Source organism: Canis lupus, chromosome 21 (assembly GCF_048164855.1).
Source record: "Canis lupus baileyi chromosome 21, mCanLup2.hap1, whole genome shotgun sequence".
Classification (NCBI taxonomy): Eukaryota; Metazoa; Chordata; class Mammalia; order Carnivora; family Canidae; genus Canis; species Canis lupus.
The window spans coordinates 17,646,656-17,660,916 of NC_132858.1; the positions used below are offsets into that span (position 1 = coordinate 17,646,656).

A 14,261-nucleotide genomic window follows, 5' to 3' on the forward strand; every position below is an offset into this window, starting at 1 on the left:
AGTCTATTCTCAAAACGGCAACCAGAGTCATCTCGTCAAAAACTAAAGTTAGATCATGTCCCTTCACAACCTGAAAGGCTCCACTGGCTTCCAATCACAGAGCAAAAGCCAACATCCTTAGAGGGGCCTTAAGCTCCACAGGACTGTTTCTCCCCCACATGACTATATATATATATATATATATATATAGGCAGGATATATAGTATTTATATATATATATATAAAACCTCATATGAATCAGGCAATTTGCTAGGCCCTGGGCACATAGCCATGGGCATGAAAAAAAAAAAAAGTCTCCGCTTTCGTGAAGCTTAGAGTCCAGTGAGAGTCAAGTAATAAGGAAATGAACAAGCTAACTTTGGATTCCAATAAATATTGTGAAGCAAATAAACCAGGCCGAAATGATGGAGAGGGACTGAAGCTGCGGAAGCCTCTCTGAGGGAACACAGTTTGAGCGGAGAGCAGGATGAGAAGGAAACAGTCTTGGAAAGAGCAGAAGCAAAAAGGTTACAGCCTTGAGTGTGGAAAGGAATCCATTTATTTCAGGAACAGAAAAGAGGCCAGTGTGGCTGAAGTGGAAGGAACTAGGGGAGGCAGCTGGGGGGAGTCCCAGGCTTCATAAGGGATAGGGGTTGTCCCCTGCACACATTCTCCCAAAGTAGTACCTCTCTGAGATCGCAGGACACATAAAGAAGATACAGATTTGTTTTTCTGAACAAAATCTCAATTCAGGGGCACCTGGCTGACTCAGCCCGTAGAGAGCATACAACTCTTGACCTCAGGGTTGTGAGTTCAAACCCCATGGTGGACATAACATAAAGATTACTTAAAAATAAAATCTTAAAAAAAAATCTCAATTCAGTACGACAATTTGTTCAGAGCCTCCTAGGTACCAGTCACTTCAGCTGCCCTTGTATTTTCTGAATGCTAAGCCCAGCGTTCCATCCGAGAGCCAGAGCCTCCTCACCTGTTCACGCCTCCCCTCCACATCTCTCTGCACTGTGTGAGCCCCCAGACATCCCCCTGTTGGCAGCTGTCCTGTTCACCCCCTCTGCAGCCCACCCTTCAGCAGCTGCTTCTGTCCTTGGAAGAGTAAAGGACTATTTAAAGGAACATGGGGTGAGGGGGGCAAAGGGAGCAGAAGAGGCCTAGCCTGGGCTCCGGCTGGGCAGGCGAGGCCAGAGAGCTGGTGACCATCTCCCACATGGGCCTGCAGGTGGTTTTCAGGGTCCCCAGGGCCAGGCGGGTACATTGGGAAGAAAGATGGCCACAGGATGGATACCGCTGGGGTCAGGGCAGGAAAGACGCGCTGTGATTGAAAGGTGCCACCTGTCAGATCTTCACGGGAAATCTGAGCCTCCTAGGCCAAGGGGAAGTGTTGTACCAACAGGGCGGTAAACAATGCTCTTCTTCGGCTGAAGGCTCTTGAAGTGGGGGTGGGGTGGAGTGGAAGGGGGGAGGGAGGTGGAGGCGGGCAGACGGAAGAGCTGGGGGCTAGAGGCCGCTGGCTGGGGCTAAAGGCAGCCCAGGAGTGAGGCCGGTCAGCAGGAAGGAGACAGCTCTGAGACCCCAGGCCAAGGCCCCGCAGGTAGGAGAAGCCCCGGGGCGCCTTTGTAAGTGGCCCCTCCCGCTGCCCATCCCTCTCCTGCCTTCCAAGGGCCAGAACCTCCATGTGGAGGCCCAGCATTGGGGAGACCGAGGCCCTCTGCTAATCCTCTCCACCTCTATGTCAGCTCTCTTTGGATACCAGAAGTCAGGGACCCAGCCCCAGGGTGCTGGGCAACTTGAGATCACCCACAGAGTAGCCTGCAGGTGGCCATCCACAGGGAGGACCTGGCAGGGGCAGAGAGGGCCTGGGGACTTCTGTCCCCTTGGGGCAGGAGGCAGACTCTAAGCAGTTGAGAGCGGTGTCTCCAGGGGAGGGTCACTGGCTGGGATGAGGGATGGTGGCAGCGTCAGGAGCACAGAAGACAGACTGGGGGTGGGGGTGGGGGGATCTTAACAGAACCACCAAGCGTCCTCTACACTATTCAGGGCTTGGAACTCAAGCTCCTGGGTTCTTGTTCTCCCAGCCAGCCAAGAGACAGGGAGAGGGAAGGGGAGCTGTGTGCAGCGCTGCTTTGGACAGAATAGGGTGCCGTAGGCTTCCCCTTCTCGGGAAGGAAGGAGGAGTAGAGGTGGTAAGGGAGGGAGGGCCGGAGGACAGGGCTTCCCGTGCACGTGGAGAGACAGCTGCCCTCCTCAGCCACCCCCAGCTGCCCCTGGGCATCAGTGGGGTGCCCCTGGGCCTGGGCTAGAGCCTCTGAAGGGGACACTGGCCGAAGAGCTGGTGGGAGCAGCATAGCATCTCTGGCACAAATGCCAGCTTGGTTGTCAGGAGCCCCAGATTCTGGGTATGGGTGGGCCCTCGAACCTTCCTGTGACTTTACTTAGGGGACTTCAACTCCCCAAGACTCAAATTCCTAATCTGTAAAATGGGTGAGATGTGCAGGGCACTGCAGGGTAAGCTGGCAACTTGCCGTAGAATCGCTGGTGTTGGGGTAGGTGCTGGTCTCCTGGCTTCTCACACTCTGGGGTTCTTCACTCTTTATCTACTAGGACAAGCCTGGGGGGGTGTGGAAAGCTGAGGTGATGAACACCCAGGATGGCCGAGGAGTGTGTGTGTGTGTGTGTGTGTGTGTGCCCACGTGCACCTGCCTTCCCTCCCTCCCCCCCACCCTCTGCAGTGTGCAGCATGTAGACAAAGGCAGGATGGCTACAGCGCTCTGCTAAGTCTTAGCTAAACACCACCGCACTTGGAGGCATAAAAGGAGCCTGTTGTCATCTTACTGGTGTTCAGTCCTCTTTGCCTTGTCTTACCAACCAAATGCCCTCACGACCCCGTCAGGGCCAACATTAACAGACAGAGGCCAACCTGCAACTTCCAAGCTGATTTGTGCTAAGGGCTCCATTCGGGGGTGCCCGGCTGGCTCCAGGTAGGGCATGCGACTCTTGATCTCAAGGATGTGCCCATGTTGGGCGTGGAGCCTACTTAAAAATAATAGCAATTATAAAATAGAGTCCCGATGCTCCATTCATGCCAGGTGCGCCTCAAAATACTTTCTGTGCATTGGCTTCCCTAATCATCCAAGGGGATTTTTATCTCCAGAAATCACAACCCAGAGAGGACAGGATAACTTGCTCAAGGTCAGCACCGTGGGAGCTGGGATCTCATGGTGGGAAGACTCCAGAACTGATGGTTCTCGCCACTGCTCCACATCACCTTCCAAACAAGAGCACAGGGCAGGGAGGGGTTGTGCGGATCACTCAGGCCAGCACTTGCCACACTTTCCTCTGAGAACCAGGGCACGGTTCCAGATGGCAGTCGAGGTGTCTCAGGAAAAGCAGAGCAAAAAGAAAATAAAGCAAGAAAAAGCAAATCCATGATCAAATAGTTTCGGGGAACAGTGAGTTAAACAAAGCTAAGCCAAGTGAAGGCTTCTTTTACTGTGGAGTATCTGAAACCCACTTACGTGCCAACAAAGTTGTGTGTCTCTCAAGGGGTGGAGAGTAGGCTGTTGCTGGAACAGCCTCAGCCAGAGAATACATCCCTCCCCTCACCCCAGCTCCTATTAATGTCTTGGGAGACCCTAGTTTTCTGCAGAAGAGTTTGGATAAACCTGATCTAGACCAGTCCTGTCATTGTCAGTGGAGCCTGAGGATTCGGGAAGCCACGGGTCTGCTCAGGCCTCAGAGTGAGTGGCTAGGAGTTGGGGGTCAAGCCAGCTCCCGCCTAATACACTGCTGGGGCTGCTGAACCGTGAAGGGGCTCTGGCAGGAGGGGTGCAGTTGGAGGACGTCTTTGCACATCCCAGCCTGCTTCCTCGGAAATCCTGGGAGCACTGACTCCAGGGACTCCCCGGGCCCTGCCCTGAGGGGCATGCCACCAGCCCGCCCATCGTCCTGCCTCTGCCCCAATTGCTCAGGTGCCCCGGGTGCCACCACCCAGAGTGATGGCAGAGGGCAGGAGGTATTTTTAGCCAGTGACAGGAGTACCTACTACTCTTACTGCCTGAGTCATGCCCTGAACACTATTTGAGGATTGTTTTCTTTGTAAACAGATACCCAAGAAGAGCAGGGGGATGAGGGAGCTGGCCCCGTCCCCCCACCCACCTGTTTTTCTAGATCCTACAGTATATACAGTACTCGAATAGGAGAGCTCGTGTCAAGGTACATTAATCTCCCTCTCCCCGCCTCACCCTGGCAGTTAGAGGGTCAGATTTCTCTGGCAGAGGTTAACGAGAGTACGTTTCTATTCTTCCCCCGAATAAACTCTTCCAGGTCCAGGCCCACCTTTCCTGAGAACCACAGATGGAGCCGCGGCAGCTGGCGGGGCTGACAGAGGCCCAGAGAGCAGCTGGCCCAGGGGTTCCCAAATTGCAGGCATTTTTACGCCACCCCCGGGATTGAGGCACATCTGTACCACCTGTGCTCCGCTTTGGTGAATGTCTTCCTTTGAGTTAACTTATTTTTAAACCCGATGAATACATTTTTAAAAGAAGGTTTATATCACCATTAGAAATGGAAAGTCAATTATCAGGGGCCAGAAATAGAAAGTAACTGTAAAAATAAATACAACGGAAACAAAGCAGTGCATTAGATTCTCTCTAGATACTCCCGCCTGCTTTGGGCTCCGGGCCTGAGGCTAGCTACCTCCATTAAGATTTTATTTAGTTATTCATGAGAGACACACAGAGAGAGGGAGAAGCAGGCTCCCTGCAGGGAGCCCGATGTGGGACTCGATCCCTGGACTGGGATCACGCCCTGAGCCGAAGGCAGACACTCAACCTCTGAGCCACCCAGGCACCCCTAGCTACCTCCATTAAAAGGGGAGAAGGGCAATTGTTTCCGGATGGCAGGATCACATTGTAACCATCTCATTGGCATAATCAGAAAGAGGCAAAATCATTGAAAAGGCATTATGTGATCTAATGTTCTTTAGAGCCCAAGCCACAGCCTGAACACCATCTAATGTCAAGTCAACTTGGCCCAACACCTCACCCTGGGGGAAGTAGCGCTGCACCCCTTCATTTTACTGCAGGGAAAGTGGATGCTCAGGTCACATGTCCAAACGGTGAGGGACCCAGGACTGAACAGCAGGACTCCAGCCCCCCTCATCCCCCCACCCTCTGGGGCCAGCACTCTGTGAGGGAGGAGTCTTCACTTGATGCAGGGAGGGGGCATGACCAGGTTTGCTTGTCCCCACTTTCCAGAGATGGAGCAGAAGGAAGGGAAGCCCACTGAGGATGGCACCACCGTCTCCCCAAACACAGAGGCCCCGGAAACACTGGGAGGTGGAGCCTCTGCAGAAGAGGCCAAAGGCTCAGTGGAGCCAACAGTCAAAGAGACACCTCCAGTTGGAGCAGGAAAGCAGGAAAGAGCAGCAGCTGAGGACGGCACATCACCTGAACTTCAGGGGGAAGCAAACGGGTTGGATGAGGTCAAGGTGGCAGCCAAAGTGGAGGCTGAACTGCACAAGGAAGATGGCGGGAAGGAAGAGAGCACAGTGGCTCCTCAGGAGATGACTGATGGGAAGGAAGAGACCCAGCCTGGCCCCAAGGAGGCTGAGGAAGCCCTGGGGACCACGCTGGCCTCTGGGAAGCAGCAAGCTGACGAGAAGGAGGCCAAGCCTGAATCTCAGGAGGAAGCCCGTGTGAATGATGAGGCCAAGGCTGAGCCCACGCAGGCTGCTGGGGAGCAGGAGGCCAAGACCGGAGCCAGGGAGGCTGACGGGAAGGAGGAGGCCACAACAGCCTCTCAGGAGAAGAGCGACAAGACCGAGGAGCCCACGGCTGAAGCCCAGGAGAAAGCTGGTGCCCCGGAGGCTGGGTCAGATGCACAGACCAAGGCTGCTGTGGAGGCAGAGGCCGAGGTTGAACCTCGGGAGGCTGATGCGATGGAGGAGGCAGTGAGTGAGGCAAAGGGGAGGAGGGAGGAGGCCCCCACAGCATTCTGGAGTCCCCGGTACCCCAGGAAGTAAGCCCCTCGCCCCCACTGTATTCCTTTGGGCAAGTCCAGTCTTCCCAATGACATCAAGAGCCGGGCTGGGGGTGCAGCCGTGTGAGCCCGGGCTGCCTTCCAGATCTCCCTGAGGTCCCCCCAAAGCCTTGGGCAGGTGTCTGTGGGACCATGAGCCCACACAGATCATGTTCATTCCAGGAGCCAGGTGGCCCCAAGGAAGAGCAGGACCAGGGCGTGGAGAGAGAGTCGGAGGAGGGCGCAGGAGCGGTCCCCAGCTCCCCTGAGGAATGGCTCGAGAGCCCCACGGAGGAGGGCAGCGGCCTCAGCCCGGGTGAGTGAGTCCAGGGGCCGGTGGGGATGGGGTGCTGCAGGGGCTGCCCTGAGGGGGTGTGCAGGCAGCTCATCATGGTTGCTCCAGCCTCCCTCCATCCTTCCCGTTCCCTCCTCCAGACGGGGTGGGTCCAGATGCGGCAGCTTCCGGAGAGACCAGTCCTTCAGCCAGGTAATGTCAAATTCTGGGCCCTAGTCCCCACTGCCTTGCCCACATGCTCCCTTCAAAGTCCACCATTGCCTGGACCTGACCTTGAGACTTTCCAGGACTCCTGGCATTCAGCCTCCATCCCAGGGCAGAGCCCAGGAAACCCAAGGAGCCGGAGGATGGGAGCAAAGGGAGCAGGAGGCATACCTGGCCCGCTCCCTCTCCACTGCTAACGCCTCCTCCTCAGCATCCTTGGCAGATCGTCACGGGGCACCTCATCTTGTGGCTTGGCCTGTTTCCGTGGTGCCATCACTACCCACAGAGCATGAGCAGAGACCCTGAGTTCAGACAATGACTCTGCCACTTAACACTGTGTGACCTTGGTCGTGTCACTATTCTCCTCTTCTGTAACTGTCCCTACCTCGTAGGATCATTGTGAGGCTTCCATGACATAAAATATGGAAGGTGCTTGGGTGCCCGGCTGGCTCGGTGGGTAGAGTGTGTGACTCTTGATCTCAGGGTCATGAGTTTGAGCCCCACGCTGGGCATAGAGATCAATTTTTAAAAATGGTATAAAGTGCTTAACACAGTGCGTGGTACCTGGTGGGTGCTGGGTAAAGTGAGAGACTTCTCTTGCCATTACATAACTTAACTCATTGGAAGAATCAACCTATTTTGACCTGAAATTCACCTCCGTGCCACTTGCTTTCTTTTTTAAGATTTTATTTATTTATTTATTTGAGGGAGAGAGTGCAGCAGCAGAGAGGAGAGGCCGAGGGAGAAGGAGTAGCAGGCTCCCCGTGGAGCAGGCTTGACCCCAGGACCTTGAGATCATGACCCCAGCCCAAGGCAGAGGCCTAACCGACTGAGCCACCCACATGCCCTCTGTGCCACTTTCTTAGGGAAAGATAACAGGTCAATGTTCACTGAGCACGTGGCCGGTTACATGGCAGACACAGTTGGGTGCTCTCCACGCCCCTTCCTTCTCAAGTCCTAGAGCCACCTTGTCAGGTAGCTGCTCTTGTCCTCAGTTCACAGATGAGGGGGCTGAGGCTCAGAGAAGTGTCATGACACAGCAAATAAGAGGCAAAGCCAGGATTCAAACTCGGGCCAGACCTCAGACTTGTCTTAGCTCTGCCCACACATCTCAGCAGACCACACGCTCCCCAAAGCTAGACTGAGCCCCTTCTTCCGCCTCCAGCTCCTCCCAGTGCTGGGCACAGAGGAAATGTGTGCCGGGAGTGGGGGCCACAACTTCGTATGCCTCTTTAGACCGCAGGGAGCTCCCACCCTAGCCAGCCCCCTGCCCCCTGCCCCTGCCCCCTCCCCGTGCCCTGTAGGGGCTGCTCCCAGCCCCTCTCACACTGCTCTGAACCTCCTCCATAGTGAGTCTTCACCTAGCGATGCGCCCCAGAGTCCCACAGAGCCCCCTGCCTCCCAGGAGAAGAAGAAAGAGAAGGCACCAGAACGCAGGGTGTCAGCCCCTGCCCGGCCCCGGGGGCCCCGTGCACAGAACCGCAAAGCCATCGTGGACAAGTTTGGCGGGTAGGGTGCTGGCTGGGCTGGGCCTTCCCCAGGAACCGTGGGCTGGTTGGTGGGGTGGGGAGGCCTGAGGGCCCGAGGGCCTGGGAACAGCCCAGGCCAAGGTAGGGAAGACTGATGTCTGGGGCTGGGGATCCTCCTTGATGGGGCCCCCTGTGGCCTGTCACCTGTCTGGTCTGGCTGTGTTCATCCCTCCCCTTGCAGGGCAGCCTCAGGCCCCACGGCCCTGTTCCGAAACACTAAGGCAGCGGGAGCAGCCATTGGCGGTGTCAAGAACATGCTCTTGGAGTGGTGCCGGGCCATGACCAGAAACTACGAGGTAAGCATGGAGCAGGTGGCCGGAGCGGAGCAGGGGACCCTTCCCAGGGCGGCAGGGCCAGGGAGGGTCTGAGTGGCACAAAGCCCCAGAGCGATGCATCCAGGCCGTCCGGCCGGAGGCTCACCGAGGCCTGCCCTGGGCCCGCTCTCCTGCAGCACGTGGACATCCAGAACTTCTCCTCCAGCTGGAGCAGCGGCATGGCCTTCTGCGCCCTCATCCACAAGTTCTTCCCTGATGCCTTTGACTATGCTGCCCTGGAGCCCACGCAGCGCCGCCACAACTTCACCCTGGCCTTCTCCACAGCAGAGTAAGCCTCAGCCACAGACAGCAGCCTCGGGGGGTGGAGCTCGGGGCCGCCAGGGCGCAGCTGGGCTCGTGGGGGGCGGCTAGTGGGGTGGTCAGACGGCCACACGTTCGGGAGTCCAGCAGACACTTTTGGATCGCCAGGATACGGCAGTGGGTGAACCCGGCAAAGTCTCATGTGTCTACAGGGCAAGGCGGGTCATAAACACACACCCCCGTGTGAAGTGTAATGGGGGGCTCGGGGAGGTGCCCTAAAGGAAATGCAGGCAGGGTAAGAAAGAGAGAAGAGGCAGGCCTGCCATTAAACAGGGTGGTGACCGGGATTTGGGGCCATTAAACAGGGTGGTGACCGGGATTTGGGCCCATGGGCAAATTGGGGATTTGACTCGGCCATTTCTTAGCTGTGTGATTTTGAACAGGCTCTGGGACCTCTCTGAGCCTTTGCATTCTGATCTTTAAAATGGGCATGACGTTTCCTCTTCCGCAGGTGAGAAGTAAGTAAATAATTAGGTGAAGTCACTATCATAGCAAAAGCTCCAGAAAGAGAATCTTAGTGGTTGTTCCTCTGTGATGATGGAGGGTAGCACTGTTTTTATGATCATTATTAACCCCCTTGGAATCTGGAAGGGGATTTATTGCTGAGGCTCACAGGGCTGGATGCCAGGGGTGGTGGTGGGATGGAGACAGGGGTGGCTGTAAAAGCAAGATGAGTGTGAGGAACAGCGCGGCCCAAGGAGGAACCTGAGAGGGAAAGACCTGGCAGGTGGGAGCAGGTGCTCCCACCACCAAAGCACCGGAGCCGGCCTCAGCGAGAGGCCTCTGTCTACTGATTGGGGAGGCCTGATTGCACCCTGATGGCCTTAGGGCTCCCAAGGAGCACATGCCAAGGAGCACCCCTTCTCTCCAGCCCAGGGAGAGGCTCCTGAGCCACCTGGTAGAAATGGACAATGCATAGGATGCTGCCAGTGGGGTCAACTCTGATGCCCCCAGGGGACAGATGAGTGCACCTCCAAAGGCCTGGAACGGGGAGTGAGTCACTGGGGACATCAGCAACACTTTGGGCTGGAACGCTGAGCCCTCCAGTCTAGCCCAGGCCTGGCCACCGACCTGCGAGGAAGCCTAGGGTAGCAACGTTCCCCTCTCTGGGCCTGCGCGTCCCCCATGGGCAAAACGAGAGGTGCAGAGCAGAGCCGTGCTTTGCGGTGGGTTCTTTTTCAGCAGATTCCTCAAGCGAACGATTAAGTGAATGCTCGATGTGTAAAACAGATTACAGGGGGGCCTTTTCATTTTTATTTTTTTAGAACTTTAACCAAATCACACTTTTCTTATGCAACATAGATATTGCTTCAAACATTAGCTCATTTGTAGAGCTTGACGTTCGTGGCTCTAACTCGTACGTGATGAAACTGGCACAGCGGGCGCAAAGCGTGTCCTAACCCAAATGGTAATTGTCCGCAGCCTGGATGACATTGGACGAAGTGACCCGTTAAGAGGAATCATTACAACCCACTGGCCTTTTGGTCATTTGAGCTGATCGCTCTTCTCCTCAGCCACCTGCTCATGGTTATGACCTAGAGGTTTTGCCAATAATTGTACCGCCTTTAAAATCCTGGCTTCAGACCGTGAGCTCTCTCCCTGTCCCCACCCCTCTCCTCTAACTCACTTAGGTCAGCACCCCCGCTCCAAGCGATTTTTTTTTACCCTGTGGGGTCTTCTAATCCATTAACCTCACAATTTTCCACTTTCTGTCGCTTCCTTGTCTTCACTCCCCAGCTTGGAGTTCATGGGCTATCAGTGTCACCCCTCAAAAGGGAACCATTCTAGGCTGGGGGTGGTTCCTGGAGCGCACCAGCTCAGCGCCCAACACCCTTCCCAACACGTTCCCTGAGGCACATGCACGGGGCCCTAGGGCACCACGGATGCAATTAGAAAACCACCAGGCTTGCTATTCCAGAAGATTCCTTCCAGTTTCACATTTTCCCACCACGGGATGAAGTGAATGCCCTGGGGTGGGCAGCCGAGGGGGTCAGGAGGGCCTTGTCCTGCTCTGGGTTCAGAAACACCTTTAACGATGATGACAAGCCCCACGAACCATGGGTCATTAGGTGCCGGGCCTCCTGCTAAGGGCTTTCCTCGGGGCATCTCATTCTGTCCTCTTGGCGGCTACGAGTAGTGAGGTCCCTCGACACCCCAGGCTCCCCCAGGAGGGTCCTGGCAGAGCCGTGGCACAGAAGTGGGACTCCCAGCGGGCGCTGAGCACTCTAAGTGAGCAGTGGGAACTGAGTGTCCCCGGCCTCCCACAGCTGCCCTGCCGTGGTCCCAAGCCAGGCCGAGCCTTGTGCAGGCAAAACGGATCATTGGGTGACAACAGGCTGCCAGGAGGCCTGGGGCGGCAGTGAAAGGGAAGGAGGCGGGTAGGGACGCAAGTGGTGCAGGATGGTGCAGGATGGAGGGGCTGACCTGCTGGATTTGTGTCTTGCCCCTCCTCCCTGGCTCTGGGACTCTTGGCAGCCACTTCCCTTCTCTTCGGGTTTTATGTGAAGATAACGTGTGCAAAGTAAGGAGGCCCCTGCCACGGCCATCACCCCCTCTGCCCCTGTTCTCGAGCCCACCTGATTCCCACGGAATCCTGGGAGGTGGGAGCACAGCACTCGCCCCTCGGTGGGCTCGGTCAGCCGTGCTGCCAGAGGAGCCCGGCCCTGCCCCTCGGGCCCGGGGTAGGGAAGCTGCTCCCGTGTAGGGCGACAGCACCCTGACCCCCAGCAGCAGAAATCAGCACACTGGCTGCGGCCAGCGCGTCCCGTCCTTGGGGATCCTCCAGCGTGTGCCCTCCCCCGGCTCTCAGGCCAGTCCAGCGCGGGTTTCAGCCCAGCTGTCTCTGCTCCGAGACAGGGTTTCCGCCAGAACCCTGGACCCTCCTACTGCCAGGCACCCGTTGAAGTTTGACAGGCTGGGAGGCCCTGCTTTGGGGCAAGGACCCCAGAGGCAGGCCTGGGATTGAGTCCCAGCTGTGAGGACATCACCAAAGTGCTCTGAGTCTCCAGCTCCTCTTCCACTCGTTAGGACAGAGGATAGACGTAAACGAGACCACTCAAGGGCAAGAAGGTGATAAAGCACCTGGCATGTGGTGGCAAGGCCCGACAGTGGTTTGCTCGGGTTATGGGCCTCGGCAGAGCCAGGAGCAGCACGCGGCCCCGAAGAGCAGCTGGGAAGTTACCAAAACAGAACTGGCTGCTGAATTCCATGTTCCTCACACACACCAAGCAATCCTGCCTCAGGACCTTTGCACATGCTGTTTCTTCCATCTGGAATCCTCTTCCCCTAGACACGTACATGATTCACTCTTTCTAAGAGGTCTTCCTTGAGCTCTCTGCTAGAAAATGCCCCTTAACACAGGGACACCCTTTCTCCCTTCCATGCCTTACTTTTCTCCCTAGCACCTCTTGCCACCTGATATACCATCCATAGCACGTTTGATTACTGCCTATCTTCCACTATGAGAATGTCACTAATCTGAGAGTGGGGCACTTTTGGTTTTGTGTGGTGCTGAATCCCCTCAGAGAGTGACTGGCACATAGTAGGTCCTCGATAAAGAGGCAGAGACTGAATGAAGGATGGAGACCGTGCATCTGCTGACTTTGGAGATGGTGCAGCTGCAAGCTGCCCTCCAGCCAGGATTGGAGCTCCATCCTCTAACCACCCCCCGAGGGGGGTGGGCTGGCCTTCCGGAGGGCAGATGGGACGAGCACATGGGAGGGGTGGGTTGATCTAGACTTAGAAACCAGGGGTCCCCCTCCCACATGAGGACACACGGTGCACTCACAACTCGGGCTTTGGGGTCAGACCAAGCTGCTCTGGAGTTTGGACTGTCGGGGGCTCAGTTACCTCATCTGTACAGTGGGCCGGTTGACCTAGACGACCTCTCGGCTCTAACAAACACGATTCAGTGGGTTTCACCCTTGGGCCGTCCCCCCGCCCCCCTTCCCCTGGCTCCCACATCCTTCAGCTTTGGCTCTACTGCTCAGCCACCCCACCTCTGCCCCTCAGGAAACTGGCCGACTGCGCCCAGCTGCTGGAGGTGGACGACATGGTGCGGCTGGCAGTGCCCGACTCCAAGTGTGTCTACACCTACATTCAGGAGCTGTACCGCAGCCTTGTGCAGAAAGGACTGGTGAAGACCAAGAAGAAATGAAGAGCTGGCTGGCCCTGTGGGTGGAGGTGGGCAGGGTGTCCAGCTGAGCAGCCGTGGACAGGAGGCAGCGGAGCTGGGGCTGGAACAAGGGCAGGTGGCACCGGAGTCTTAAATGCATTAAAAGTACTTTTATGGGGTCACTTGGGGGACTCAGTGGTTGCACACCTGCCTTTGGCTCAGGCTGTGATTCCATGTCACAATGGGATTGAGTCCCACGTTGGGCTCCCTGCAGGGAGCCTGCATCTCCCTCTGCCTATGTCTCTGCCTCTCTCTCTCTCTGTGTCTCTCATGAATAGATAAATAAAATCCTTAAAAATAAATAAATAAATAAATAAATAAATAAATAAAGTACTTTTATAAAACCCTGTCTGGCCCCTCAGTGCACCTCCATCCTCCACCCAGGAACCTCACTCACTCTGGAATGATAAACCCCGGCCACTGGGGCTCCTCACCCAACTCAATCTTCTCACAGTCAGGACAGACATTCAGGAAAGGACAATGGCCCGGGTCCCATGGCTAAGCAGCTATGTGACGTTGGGCCAATGAGTTAACCTCTCTGAGCCTCAGTTTACCATGTGAATAGGGAAAATAGGAGGTGTTGTGAGGGTTGAATGAGATAATGAAATGAGCAAAGGGCCTTGTCCGGCCTTTTCTGGTGCCTGTCACTGAAGTATTCCATAGGTGAGGCCAAAAGTCAATGCATTTGTACATTTCAAGCCTTTGGTGGCGCTTTTCCCAGTTCTCTTCCCTTTCCACACTTCTCTCAGATTAGAAAATCCAGGGCAGGTGCTAGAATAGAAGATTCTCTAGAAATCTCAAACTAGGTTAGCAGGGCCTAGGGTGAATCCCTCACCCCACATTCTGTCTCTTGCAAGCAGCGGCCTCCAGCGGCTTAGCACCACCGCCCGCGGAAAGTCCCTCCTTCAGGTTGTTAGTCCCTCCAGTGAGGGCTGAAGTTCTAGCTTGTTTTTGCTTTTCCACTGTTCATTAGAGATGAAGCCTTGAGCTGCTTATAATTTCCTGCTAATAGTCCTGTCTCCCTCTGCCAGCCATTTGGAGCTCATGGGCTGGTAAGAACAGCTCATGAAAAACACAGAAACAAAAACCAGCCAGCTCGGTACTGTGGCAAGAGGTGTGGGCCCTGCCCTGACTGGCAGAGCAGACCTGGGCTTCCACGGAAGCACCCTGTGCCTCAGTAGTCTCATCAGCAAAACGGGGGCGCTACCCCTGTGGACGTGTTACCAGCCTAGTCCCTCGTGGCCAGCCTTCCCCATGGTATTTGGGGTTACACAAGGCTCAAAGCCCAGCGAGCCAACGGGGTCACACTTTTTAGTAGATGGGAGCTAACCCTCAGCCTCACTTTCTCCTGAGGAGACCACTCCGTCCTCTCAACAAACACTCAGCCAGGCTCCAAATTCATCCTCGAC

The 14,261-nt window shown here is 55.8% G+C and overlaps 1 protein-coding gene across 1 annotated transcript; it reads left to right on the top strand.

Moving 5' to 3' along the window:
- Positions 1-1,433: 1,433 nt before the first annotated feature.
- Positions 1,434-13,182, top strand: SMTNL1 (smoothelin like 1). Its single transcript, XM_072790856.1, has 8 exons — positions 1,434-1,588; positions 5,253-5,947; positions 6,199-6,331; positions 6,451-6,502; positions 7,865-8,023; positions 8,225-8,339; positions 8,495-8,646; positions 12,690-13,182. Exons 2-8 carry the CDS (start codon positions 5,255-5,257, stop codon positions 12,832-12,834), a joined length of 1,449 nt encoding a protein of 482 aa, XP_072646957.1. The 5' UTR covers positions 1,434-1,588; positions 5,253-5,254; the 3' UTR covers positions 12,835-13,182.
- Positions 13,183-14,261: the final 1,079 nt, after the last annotated feature.

What these genes read in the sequence shown, in the direction of transcription:
- SMTNL1 (XM_072790856.1), top strand. Translation starts at nt 5,255, where the DNA reads ATGGAGCAGAAGGAAGGGAAGCCCACTGAGGATGGCACCACCGTCTCC. An exon ending in CTGATGCGATGGAGGAGGCA is followed by an intron (nt 5,948 to 6,198) that starts GTGAGTGAGGCA and finishes TGTTCATTCCAG; the next exon opens with GAGCCAGGTGGCCCCAAGGA. An exon ending in GAGACCAGTCCTTCAGCCAG is followed by an intron (nt 6,503 to 7,864) that starts GTAATGTCAAAT and finishes CCTCCTCCATAG; the next exon opens with TGAGTCTTCACCTAGCGATG.